Here is a 12,712-nt window from a genome sequence, read left to right as displayed (position 1 = left end):
CTGGGTTTACATTCTGAGCTGTATCTAGGCCTTAGACTGGGGTTACATTCTGGACTGTATCTAGGCCTTAGACTGGGATTACATTCTGGACTGTATCTAGGCCTTAGACTGGGATTACATTCTGGACTGTATCTAGGCCTTAGACTGGGGTTACATTCTCAGCTGTATCTAGGCCTTAGACTGGGGTTACATTCTTGACTGTATTTAGCCCTTAGACTGGGGTTACATGCTGTATCTAGGCCTTAGACTGGGGTTACATTCTGGGCTGTGTCTAGGCCTTAGACTGGGGTTACATTCTGGACTGTATCTAGGCCTTAGACTGGGGTTACATTCTGTATCTAGGCCTTAAACTGGGGTTACATTCTGTATCTAGGCCTTAGACTGGGTTTACATTCTGTATCTAGGCCTTAGACTGGGGTTACATTCTGGGCTGTATCTAGGCCTTAGACTGGGGTTACATTCTGTATCTAGGCCTTAGACTGGGGTTACATTCTGGACTGTATCTAGGCCTTAGACTGGGGTTACATTCTGTATATAGGCCTTAGACTGGGGTTACATTCTGGACTGTATCTAGGCCTTAGACTGGGGTTACATTCTGGGCTGTATCTAGGCCTTAGACTGGGTTTACATTCTGGTCTGTATCTAGGCCTTAGACTGGGGTTACATTCTGGGCTATATCTAGTCCTTAGACTGGGGTTACATTCTGTATCTAGGCCTTAGACTGGGGTTACATTCTGTATCTAGGCCTTAGACTGGGGTTACATTCTGTATCTTGGCCTTAGACTGGGGTTACATTCTGTATCTTGGCCTTAGACTGGGGTTTACATTCTGTATCTAGGCCTTAGACTGGGGTTTACATTCTGTATCCTGGCCTTAGACTGGGGTTACATTCTGGGCTGTATCTAGGCTTTAGACTGGGTTTACATTCTGGGCTGTATCTAGGCCTTAGACTGCGTGTACATTCTGGACTGTATCTAGGCTTTAGACTGGGGTCACATTCTGGACTGTATCTAGGCCTTAGACTGGGTTTACATTCTGGACTGTATCTAGGCTTTAGACTGGGGTCACATTCTGGACTGTATCTAGGCCTTAGACTGGGTCTACATTCTGGACTGTATCTAGGCTTTAGACTGGGTTTACATTCTGGACTGTATCTAGGCTTTAGACTGGGGTTACATTCTGGGCTGTATCTAGGCTTTAGACTGGGTTTACATTCTGGACTGTATCTAGGCCTTAGACTGGGGTTACACGAAGCAACTTTCATGCAATTTTAGTTGCAGTTGCAAGTGGCATAATCTCAAGCAATTTTGCTGTTACATGAAGTTACTCAAACGCCATTAAAATTGCATGCAATAGCCAATCAAATTGAAGCTGCTTATTTGAGAATTCTAAACTCACCCCATGTCATCTGATGCATTACATTAGATTGAAAACACCAAAATTAGATTGAAAAAAACCAACAACACAGCTACAGTTGAAGTCAGAAGTTTAGATACACCTTAGCCAAATACATTTAAACTCAGTTTTTCACAGTTCCTGACATTTAATCCAAGTAGACATTCCCTGTCTTAGGTCAGTTAGGATCAACACTTTAATTGAAGAATGTGAAATGTCAGAATAACAGTAGAGAGAATTATTTATTTCAGCTTATATTTCTTTCATCACAGTGGGTCAGAAGTTTACATACACTCAATTAGTATTTGGTAGCATTGCCTTTAAATTGTTTAACTTGGGTCAAACGTTTCGGGTAGCCTTCCTCAAGCTTCCCACAATAAGTTGGGTGAATGTTGGCCCATTCCTCCTGACAGAGCTGGTCTAACTGAGTCAGGTTTGTGGGCCTCCTTGCTTGCACACGCTTTTTCAGTTCTACCCACAAATGTTCTATGGGATTGAGGTCAGGGCTTTGTGATGGCCTCTCCAATACCTTGACTTTGTTGTCCTTAAGCCATTTTGCCACAACTTTGGAAGTATGCTTGGGGTCATTGTCCAATTGGAAGACCCATCTTCGACCAAGCTTTAACTTCCTGCTTTAACTGATGTCTTGAGATGTTGCTTCAATATATCCACATCATTTTCCTTCCTCATGACGCCATCTATTTTGTGAAGTGCACCAGTCCCTCCTGCAGCAAAGCACCCCCACAACATGATGCTGCCACCCCCGTGCTTCATGGTTGGGATGGTGTTCTTCGGGCTCGCAGGCCTCCGCCTTTTTCCTCCAAACATAACGATGGTCATTATGGCCAAGCAGTTCTATTTTTGTTTCATCAGATCAGAGGACATTTCTCTATGGTCTTTGTCCCTATGTGCAGTTGCAAACCGTAGTCTGTTTTTTTATGGCGGTTTTGGAGCAGTGGCTTCTTCCTTGCTGAGCGGCCTTTCAGGTTATGTCGATATAGGACTTGTTTTACTGTGGATATAGATACTTTTGTACCTGTTTCCTCCAGCATCTTCACAAGGTCCTTTGCTGTTGTTCTGGGATTGATTTGCACTTTTCGCACCAAAGTACGTTCATCTCTAGGAGACAGAACGCGTCTCCTTCCTGAACGGTATGACGGCTGCGTGGTCCCTACATGTCCTGTTGTGCTAGTCTCCGTTCTGTCAAGCTGATCGCTGGTTGTGCTTGTGCAGCACCGACAGCTGTGTTGACATGACAACTGGGTCAGAATTCTGAACCTTTCGATTGGATCATGTGTCAAAAGTGTTTGTTTTGATTGGCTGTTGCTTGCAACTAGTTGCACAAAGTTGAAACGTTTCATTGGTTGCAGATGAGTTGCTTACGCAGGGGAGTGTTTCACGAAGCAGTCAAGAAGCAACTCATTTGCAAAACAACTAAAAATGTCGTCATGTAAATTGCATCGTGTAACGACAGCCCTGGTCAAGAGTAGTGCCATATAAAAGGGAAAAGGGTATCATTTGGGAAGTAATCTAAGACACTTGTGGACGTAGCCTTAAATCTATGTCATGTGTAGTTTTACAGCTGGTGAAATCCCAGAAAGTTGCCAAACTGGTGATCGTGGTGGAGACCGAGAAGGAGAAGACTCTGAGGAAAGAGTTTGTCTTCGACGATACAAAGGTATACCTCAGAGGAACTATAGTGCCTTCCTTGACTTATTCCACATTTTGCTGTTTTACAGACTGAATTTAAAAGGGATTAAATTGATTTTTAGAATTGTTTGTAGATTCTTTTGCAAATTTATTGAACATTTATCACATAAATATCTCATTTACATAAGTATTCACACCATTTTTAGGTCTTGCCATAGATTTTCAAGTAGATTTAAGTCAAAACTGTAACTCGGCCATCAGGAACATTCACTGTCTTCTTGGTAAGCAACTCCAGTGTAGATCTGGCCTTGTGATTTAGGTTATTGACCTGCTGAAAGGTGAATTCATCTCCAGTGTCTGTTGGCAAGCAGACTGAACCAGGTTTTCCTTTGGGATTTTGCCTGTGCTTACAGTATCTCCATTCTGTATCTTTTTTATCCTGAAAAACTCCCCAGGCCTTAACGACTATAGCCATACCCATAACATGATGCAGCCACCACTACGCTTGAAAATATGAAGAGTGGTATTCAGTAATGTGTTGTGTTGGATTTGCCCCAAACATAACACTTTGTATTCAGGACAAAAAGTTAAATTCTTTGTCACGTTTGTTGCAGTATTACTTTAGCGCCTTGTTGCAAACAGGATGCATGTTTTGGAAGAATTTGTTTTAACGTATTGGCTTCCTTCTTTTCACTCTGTCAATTAGGTTAGTATTGTGGAGTAACTACAATGTTGTTGATCAGTCCTCAGTTTTAAAGTCACCATTGGCCTCATGTTGAAATCCCTGAGCAGTTTCCTTCCTCTCCGGCAACTGAGTTAGAAAGGACGCCTGTATCTTTGTAGTGACTTGGTGTATTGATGCACCATCCAAAGTGTAATTAATAACTACAGCCTGCACAAAGGGATATTCAATGTCTGCTTTAAAAAAAAAATGTTATACCCATCTACCAATAGGTGTCCTTCTTTGTGAGGCTTTGGAAAACCTGGTCTTTGTGGTTGAATCTGTGTTTGAAATTCACTGCTCGACTGAGGGACCTTACAGATAATTGTATGGGTGTGGGACAGAGATGATGTAATCATTCAAAAATCATGTTGAACATTATTATTGCAATTTAAAATATTTTTAACTTATTTAAACAAAAGGGTTGAATACTTATTGATACAAAACATTTCAGCTTTTCATTTATAAAAATTTCAAAAAACATAAATCCACTTTGACTTACTGGCCTATTGTGTGTAAAAAAAAAAAAATTTAAAACACTATTTAATCCATATTGAATTCAGGCTGTAACACAACAAAATGTGTAAAAAAGGTGAGAATACTTTCTGAAGGCCTTGTACACGTACCACCAAGCTATGGCTTCATGTAAACTGTGTGGTCATCTTTCTGATGTGTGTGTGTGTGTGTGTGTGTGTGTGTGTGTGTGTGTGTGTGTGTGTGTGTGTGTGTGTGTGTGTGTGTGTGTGTGTGTGCGTGTGCGCGTGCGCGTGCGCGTGCGTCACCAGAAAAGAGAAGGGTTCTGTCAACTCCTTCAGCAGATGAAGAACAAACACTCGGACAAGCCTGAGCCAGATATGATCACTGTGTTCGTTGGTACCTGGAACATGGGTAAAATGGCCGCCTTCGATGACTACATTTACTAAAATACATAGAACAATCTACCCAGTGCATCAATTTGTTGATAATAAATACTTTTTTTTATCAATTAGTATCAATATTGTTCGATATCGATATTGCTACTTCCGCTCAGTCGATAATTATTTTGCTCAAGAACTCAACAGCTAATTACACATTGATTGATTGGGACAATTAAACAATTGATTGATTGATAATGACCTCTTCCTCCAGGTAATGCCAGTCCCCCCCACAGCATAGCATCCTGGTTCCAGTGTAAGGGTCAGGGCAAGACCAGGGACGACACGGCCGACCACATTCCTCATGACATCTATGTGATCGGGACTCAGGAAGATCCCTTGGGGGAGAAGGAGTGGATAGACACACTGAAGAGTGCCTTGAGAGGAACCACCAACATCAGCTTCAAACAAGTCAGTTACTATCTCAACACTCAGTGCCAGTTTCCAGGACACATATTAAGCCTAGTCCTGGACTACAAAGCACTTTCAATTTAGATTTTCCATTGACTTTGCTAGGCTTAATCTGAGGATAGGGCTTAATCTGAGGATAGGGCTTAATCTGAGGACAAGGCTTAATCTGAGGATAGGGCTTAATCTGAGGATAGGGCTTAATCTGAGTATAGGGCTTAATCTGAGGATAGGGCTTAATCTGAGGATAGGGCTTAATCTGAGGATAGGGCTTAATCTGAGGACAAGGCTTAATCTGAGGACAAGGTTTAATCTGAGGATAGGGCTTAATCTGAGGATAGGGCTTAATCTGAGGATAGGGCTTAATCTGAGGATAGGGCTTAATCTGAGGATAGGGCTTAATCTGAGGATAGGGTTTAATCTGAGGATAGGGCTTAATCTGAGGACAAGGCTTAATCTGAGGATAGGGCTTAATCTGAGGACAAGGCTTAATCTGAGGATAGGGCTTAATCTGAGGATAGGGCTTAATCTGAGTATAGGGCTTAATCTGAGGATAGGGCTTAATCTGAGGATAGGGCTTAATCTGAGGATAGGGCTTAATCTGAGGACAAGGCTTAATCTGAGGACAAGGCTTAATCTGAGGATAGGGCTTAATCTGAGGATAGGGCTTAATCTGAGGATAGGGCTTAATCTGAGGATAGGGCTTAATCTGAGGATAGGGTTTAATCTGAGGATAGGGCTTAATCTGAGGACAAGGCTTAATCTTCGGATAGGGCTTAATCTGAGGATAGGGCTTAATCTGATGATAGGGCTTAATCTGAGGACAAGGCTTAATCTGAGGATAGGGCTTAATCTGAGGATAGGGCTTAATCTGAAGACAAGGCTTAATCTAGGGCTTAATCTGAGGATAGGGCTTAATCTGAGGATAGGGCTTAATCTGAGGACAAGGCTTAATCTGAGGACAAGGTTTAATCTGAGGACAAGGTTTAATCTGAGGACAAGGCTTAATCTGAGGACAAGGTTTAATCTGAGGACAAGGCTTAATCTGAGTCCGGGAAACCTCCCCTTAAAGTATAGTTACTTACTCCTGATTTCTACACTGGTATTAGGTAGGTTACACATTACAACTAATCTCATCCACCTGAGATGACTGTATATGTGGTTGCAATTAAGCCTTGGGACATTACATTAAAACAAATGACAGTGACTGTCAGATTGTAATAGAATTCACCATAAAAATAAAAAATATTAATATGTGTTTTATTGTAATTATTATGTGTTGTATTTTGTTCAGATAGCCATCCAAACCCTATGGAACATCCGCATCGTTGTGCTAGCCAAGCCAGAGCACGAAAACAGAATCTCACACATCTTTTCAGACAGCGTTAAAACAGGGATCGCCAATGCACTGGGTAAATCCCATCATCTCACTACAGACCTATCAGCTCACTGCAGAATCATCCACCCACTGCAGACTCATCCACTCACTGCAGACTCATCCACTCACTGCAGACCCATCCACTCACTGCAGACTCATCCACTCACTGCAGACCCATCCACCCACTGCAGACTCATCCACTCACTGCAGACCCATCAATTCACTGCAGACCCATCAATTTACTGCAGACCCATCCACCCACTGCAGACCCATCAATTCACTGCAGACCCACCAATTCACTGCAGACACATCCACTCACTGCAGACCCATCAATTCACTGCAGACCCATCAATTCACTGCAGACCCATCAATTCACTGCAGACCCACCAACTCACTGCAGACCCATCAATTCACTGCAGACCCACCAACTCACTGCAGACCCATCCACTCACTGCAGACCCATCAATTCACTGCAGACCCACCAACTCACTACAGACCCATCAATTCACTGCAGACCCATCCACCCACTGCAGAACTATCAATTCACTGCAGACCCACCAACTCACTGCAGACCCATCCACTCACTGCAGACTCATCCACTCACTGCAGACTCATCCACTCACTGCAGACTCATCCACTCACTGCAGACCCATCCACCCACTGCAGACTCATCCACTCACTGCAGACCCATCAATTCACTGCAGACCCACCAATTCACTGCACACTCTTTGGCCCAATTTCCCAGACACAGATGAAACCTAGTTCTGGTTTAAAATGCATGTGCAATGAAGATTCTCCAATGAAATTGCTTTCTTAGTTCAAGACTAAACTTAATCTGTGTCTGGGAAACTGGCCTTCTTTTTATTAACAACCGAGACGATGAAAGGCACAAACAGTAGAGAGGCCTAACATCACATCCATGTTGTTTTTCCTTTATGTTCCAGGAAATAAGGGTGCAGTGGGCGTGTCCTTCATGTTCAACGGTACTTCCTTTGGCTTCGTCAACAGTCACCTGACTTCGGGGAGCGAGAAGAAGCTCAGGTGAGCTACAGGGATTAAAAAATGGCTGACAAATTATATCATCAGAATGTAAGAATCCTCAAGCATTTTAAATAGTTCTGACCCCTAGAAACCAGTTTATATTGAAAGCAAAATGGAGCTAAATCAAAAAAAGAGTGTATTTATTCCACTGACACAATATCAGAATATTTAGCATCTCCTCAAAATGCCTCTAAACTCTTACAAGTTTTTGTAAGGGGGTGGTTGTTTTATGCTCCAGTATTATTTAGGATGTCTGTTGTTATTTGTGGCCTGTTTGTTCTATTTCTTGAATAGCCTTTAACTGGTTCTGTTAATTTCTGTTTGATGAAATAAGGAACACAAAGATATGAGTCTGCATATTGCAAAAATAGCTAAACGTGAGAAAAGAAGATACCATATCTCTTCATATCTCAAGTACTTGAAAGCAAGACATTTATTTTCTCAACATTTATTTCTCTTACCAGACGCAACCAAAATTACGTCAGCATCCTACGTTTCTTGAATCTTGGAGATAAGAAACTGAATCCTTTTGACATCACACATCGATTCACTCATCTGTTCTGGCTTGGGGATCTGAATTATCGAATTGAATTGCCATCCACAGTAAGTTGAACTAGCATAGCAGTAAACGCTGGATGTGGAGATTGTATTGTAATGAAATTTGGGGGGATAGCCTCACCGGGACTCTAACCTGGGTCCAGCGACTGTCAACTCAACCTTAACCGTTATGCTAAGAGATCTGAACCTTTTAAAGAGGCTGTGTTGAGTTAAGGTTGCTACAGTATCAACAACTCTCATCTGCTCTATCGACTATCAACAACTCTCAACTGCTCTATCGACTATCAACAACTCTCAACTGCTCTATCGACTATCAACAACTCTCAACTGCTCTATCAACAACTCTCATCTGCTCTATCGACTATCAACAACTCTCAACTGCTCTATCAACAACTCTCAACTGCTCTATCGACTATCAACAACTCTCAACTGCTCTATCAACAACTCTCAACTGCTCTATCGACTATCAACAACTCTCATCTGCTCTATCGACTATCAACAACTCTCAACTGCTCTATCAACAACTCTCATCTGCTCTATCGACTATCAACAACTCTCAACTGCTCTATCGGCTATCAACAACTCTCAACAACTTCATCACCCCCATCAGACACACATAACTGCACCACATATCACACTTTCACAAAATGTATGAATACATGGCTAAAGGTCAATCAGATGTGTGATCATAATCTCTAGCTGTGTGTTGCCGCTTTCCATGTTGTCTGTTGTCTGTAGCTTGTGAGGTGTGGAAACACTTTGTTGCTTTTATGAATTTTGTCTTGTTGCTTTTTGTTCTATGTTGCTCTGTCTGTATGCTACTTCTTGCTTGTTCTATGTTGCTCTGTCTGTATGCTATGTCTTGCTTGTTCTATGTTGCTCTGTCTGTATGCTATGTCTTGCTTGTTCTATGTTGCTCTGTCTGTATGCTATGTCTTGCTTGTTCTATGTTGCTCTGTCTGTATGCTACGTCTTGCTTGTCCTATGTTGCTCTGCGTGTGCTCACTGCTCAATAATTGTCTATATTGTAATAGTTTTTAATAACCTGCCCAGGGACTGCGGTTGAAAATTAGGCGAGAGCAGTCCGTACACTATATACATATGAGATGAGTAATGTAGGGTATGTAAACATTATATTAAGTGGCATTGTTTAAAGTGGCTAGTGATACATGTATTACATAAAGATGGCAAGATGCAGTAGATGGTATAGAGTACAGTATATACATATGAGATTAGTAATGTAGGGTATGTGAACATTATATAAAATTGCATTGTTTAAATGACTAGTGATACATTTATTACATCCAATTATTAATGATTAAAGTGGCTAGAGATTGAGTCTGTATGTTGGCAGCAGCCACTCAATGTTAGTGATGCCTGGTTAACAGTCTGATGGCCATGAGATAGAAGCTGTTTTTCAGTCTCTCGGTCCCCGCTGTACCAGGCGGTGATACAGCCCGACAGGATGCTCTCGATTGTGCATCTGTAAAAGTTTGTGAGTGTTTTTGGTGACAAGCCTGTTGCGCCTTCTTCACCACGCTGTCTGTGTGGGTGGACCTTTTCAGTTTGTCCGTGATGTGTACGCTGAGGAACTTAAAACTTTCCACCTTCTCCACTGCTGTCCCGTCGATGTGGATAGGGGGGTGCTCCCTCTGCTGTTTCCTAAAGTCCACGATCATCTCCTTTGTTTTGTTGACGTGAGAGGTTATTTTCCTGACACCACACTCCGAGGGCCCTCACTTCCTCCTTGTAGGCCGTCTCGTCGTTGTTGGTAATCAAGCCTACCAATGTAGTGTCGTCTGCAAACTTGATGATTGAGTTGGAAGCGTGCTTGGCCACGCAGTCGTGGGTGAACAGGGAGTACAGGAGAGGGCTGAGCACACACCCTTATGGGGCCCCAGTGTTGAGGATCAGCTGGGTGGATATGTTGTTTCCTACCCTCACCACTGTGGGGCGGCCCGACAGAAAGTCCAGGACCCAGTTGCATAGGGCGGGGTCGAGACCCAGGGTCTTGTGATTAATGACGAGTTTGGAGGGTACTATGGTGTTAAATGCTGAGCTGTTATCGATGAACAATATTCTTACATAGGTATTCCTCTTGTCCAGATGGGATAGGGCAGTGTGCAGTGTGATGGTGATTGCATCGTCTGTGGACCTATTGGGGCGGTAAGCAAATTGGAGTGGGTCTAGGGTGTCAGGTAGGGTGGAGGTGATATGGTCCTTGACTAGTCTCTCAAAGCACTTCATGATGACGGAAGTGAGTGCTACGGGGCGATAGTCGTTTAGCTCAGTTACCTTAGCTTTCTTGGGAACAGGAACAATGGTGGCCCTCTTGAAGCATGTGGGAACAGTAGACTGGGATAGGGATTGATTGAATATGTCCGTAAACACACCAGCCAGCTGGTCTTCGCATGCTCTGAGGATGCGGCTGGGGATGCCGTCTGGGCAGGCAGCCTTGCGAGGGTTAACACGTTTAAATGTTTTACTCACATTGGCTGCGATGAAGGAGAGCCCGCAGGTTTTGGTAGCGGCCCGTGTCAGTAGCACTGTATTGTCCTCAAAGCGAGCAAAGAAGTTGTTTAGTTTGTCTGGGAGCAAGACATCGGTGTCCGCGATGGGGCTGGTTTTCTTTTTGTACTCTGTGATTGACTGTAGACCCTGCCACATACCTCTGGCGTCTGAGCTGTTGAATTGCGACTCTACTTTGTCTCTATACTGACGCTTAGCTTGTTTGATTGCCTTGCAGAGAGAATAGCTACACTGTTTGTATTCGGTCATGTTTCTGGTCACCTTGTCATGATTAAAAGCAGTGGTTCACGCTTTCAGTTTTGGCAAATGCTGCCATCAATCCACGGTTTCTGGTTGGAGAAGGTTTTAATAGTCACTGTGGGTACCACATGCACTTGCTAATAAACTCCCTCACCAAATCAGTGTATACATCAATGTTGTTGTCCGATGCTATCCGGAACATATCCCAGTCCACGTGATCAAAGCAATCTTGAGGCGTGGAATCAGATTGGTCGGACCAGTGTTGAACAGTCCTGAGCACAGGCGTTTCCTGTTTTGTTTCTGTCTATAGGCTGGGAGCAACAAAATGGAGTCGTGGTCTGATTTGCCGAAACGAGGCCGAGGGAGGGCTTTGTATGCATCACGGAAATTAGAGTAGCAATGATCCAGAGTTTAGCCAGACTGGGTTGCACATTTGATATGCTGATAAAATGTAGGGAGCCTTGTTTTCAGATTAGCCTTATTAAAATACCCAGCTACAATAAATGCAGCCTCAGGATATGTGGTTTCCAGTTTACATAGAGTCCAATGAAGTTCTTTCAGGGCCGTCGAGGTGTCTGCTTGGGGGGGATATACACAGCTCTCAACTGCTTTATCGACTCTCAACCACTGCTCATCTAAATTTGTATTCATGTGCTTATTGAATGTGCTGTTACATACCAAGTAAGTAAGCGTAAGCAAGCAAGTTGTGTAAAGGACATGGACCAGAGGAGTGCACTACTTTTTAAAACTTTTTTTTATTTTTTTTTAAACCAAAGGCCCTGATCTACAGTAGTTCACTAATATAGGGATGAGGGTGCCATTTGGGATAAAGCCAGCATGCAGTTCATGTTCCCTATTTCTCTAGCAGCAGTTAGGCTAAATAGAGACAGTGCTGTTCTGATGACATCACTGTGCAGGAAGAGAGAGCAGCTACTTTGCATTGTGTTCCCTTTAACAGGAAGCCGAGAGCATCGTGACCAAGATCAAACAACAGCAGTACCAGGAACTGCTGTGTAGAGACCAGCTCACCATTGAGAAAGGAGAGGGGAAGGTATTCCTACACTATGGTAAGACATGGCCACTAGCAACATACATTCTGTCATAGCTAACTATGATTAAAGTAAATTGAACTTCACTAGGCTATATGATGTGTATGGAAAAATGAGAGGATGAAATTGGTGGTCATTGATAAGTGATTTTGATGAAAGTCATGCATTTCTATGTCAAAGCCATGGTCATTGAATGGGCACAACTAGCCATTGAGTGAACACATCTACAGCATGATAGCCTTGGTAAACTATAGGCTTGCTAGCCCCAGAGCCATGACTCTAGCTAGCCCTACCAGTAAACTATAGGCTAGCTAGCCCTACCAGATAGTAAACTATAGGCTAGCTAGCCCTACCAGTAAACTATAGGCTAGCTAGCCCTACCAGTAAACTATAGGCTAGCTAGCCCTACCAGTAAACTATAGGCTAGCTAGCCCTACCAGTAAACTATAGGCTAGCTAGCCCTACCAGATAGTAAACTATAGGCTAGCTAGCCCTACCAGATAGTAAACTATAGGCTAGCTAGCCCTACCAGATAGTAAACTATAGGCTAGCTAGCCCTACCAGATAGTAAACTATAGGCTAGCTAGCCCTACCAGATAGTAAACTATAGGCTAGCTAGCCCTACCAGATAGTAAACTATAGGCTAGCTAGCCCTACCAGTAAACTATAGGCTAGCTAGCCCCAGAGCCATGACTCTAGCTAGCCCTACCAGTAAACTATAGGCTAGCTAGTTCCTGAGCACCACTTCACCAGGTCAAATTCCTGGTACATGTAATTGACAAATAATGGTGATTCTGACATCTCTCTCTATTTTTTTATTATTTAATCT

The 12,712-nt window shown here is 43.0% G+C and overlaps 1 protein-coding gene across 1 annotated transcript in view; it reads left to right on the top strand.

Annotated features, from left to right (window-relative positions):
* The window catches only part of LOC112251275 (phosphatidylinositol 3,4,5-trisphosphate 5-phosphatase 1), a 56,944-nt gene that overhangs the window by 32,091 nt on the left and 12,141 nt on the right, over positions 1–12,712 (top strand). Inside the window, exons 10-16 of the mRNA XM_042322849.1 lie at positions 2,970–3,073; positions 4,552–4,654; positions 4,895–5,091; positions 6,383–6,500; positions 7,411–7,507; positions 7,972–8,110; positions 11,793–11,901. Of these exons, the coding sequence (XP_042178783.1) occupies positions 2,970–3,073; positions 4,552–4,654; positions 4,895–5,091; positions 6,383–6,500; positions 7,411–7,507; positions 7,972–8,110; positions 11,793–11,901 (867 nt within the window). The remainder of the gene's footprint in view (positions 1–2,969; positions 3,074–4,551; positions 4,655–4,894; positions 5,092–6,382; positions 6,501–7,410; positions 7,508–7,971; positions 8,111–11,792; positions 11,902–12,712) is intronic.

Source organism: Oncorhynchus tshawytscha, linkage group LG06 (genome assembly GCF_018296145.1).
Source record: "Oncorhynchus tshawytscha isolate Ot180627B linkage group LG06, Otsh_v2.0, whole genome shotgun sequence".
In the NCBI taxonomy this organism is placed as follows: Eukaryota; Metazoa; Chordata; class Actinopteri; order Salmoniformes; family Salmonidae; genus Oncorhynchus; species Oncorhynchus tshawytscha.
Note: the sequence above shows the minus strand (reverse complement) of the source record. Positions and strands in the feature narration are given on the sequence as shown.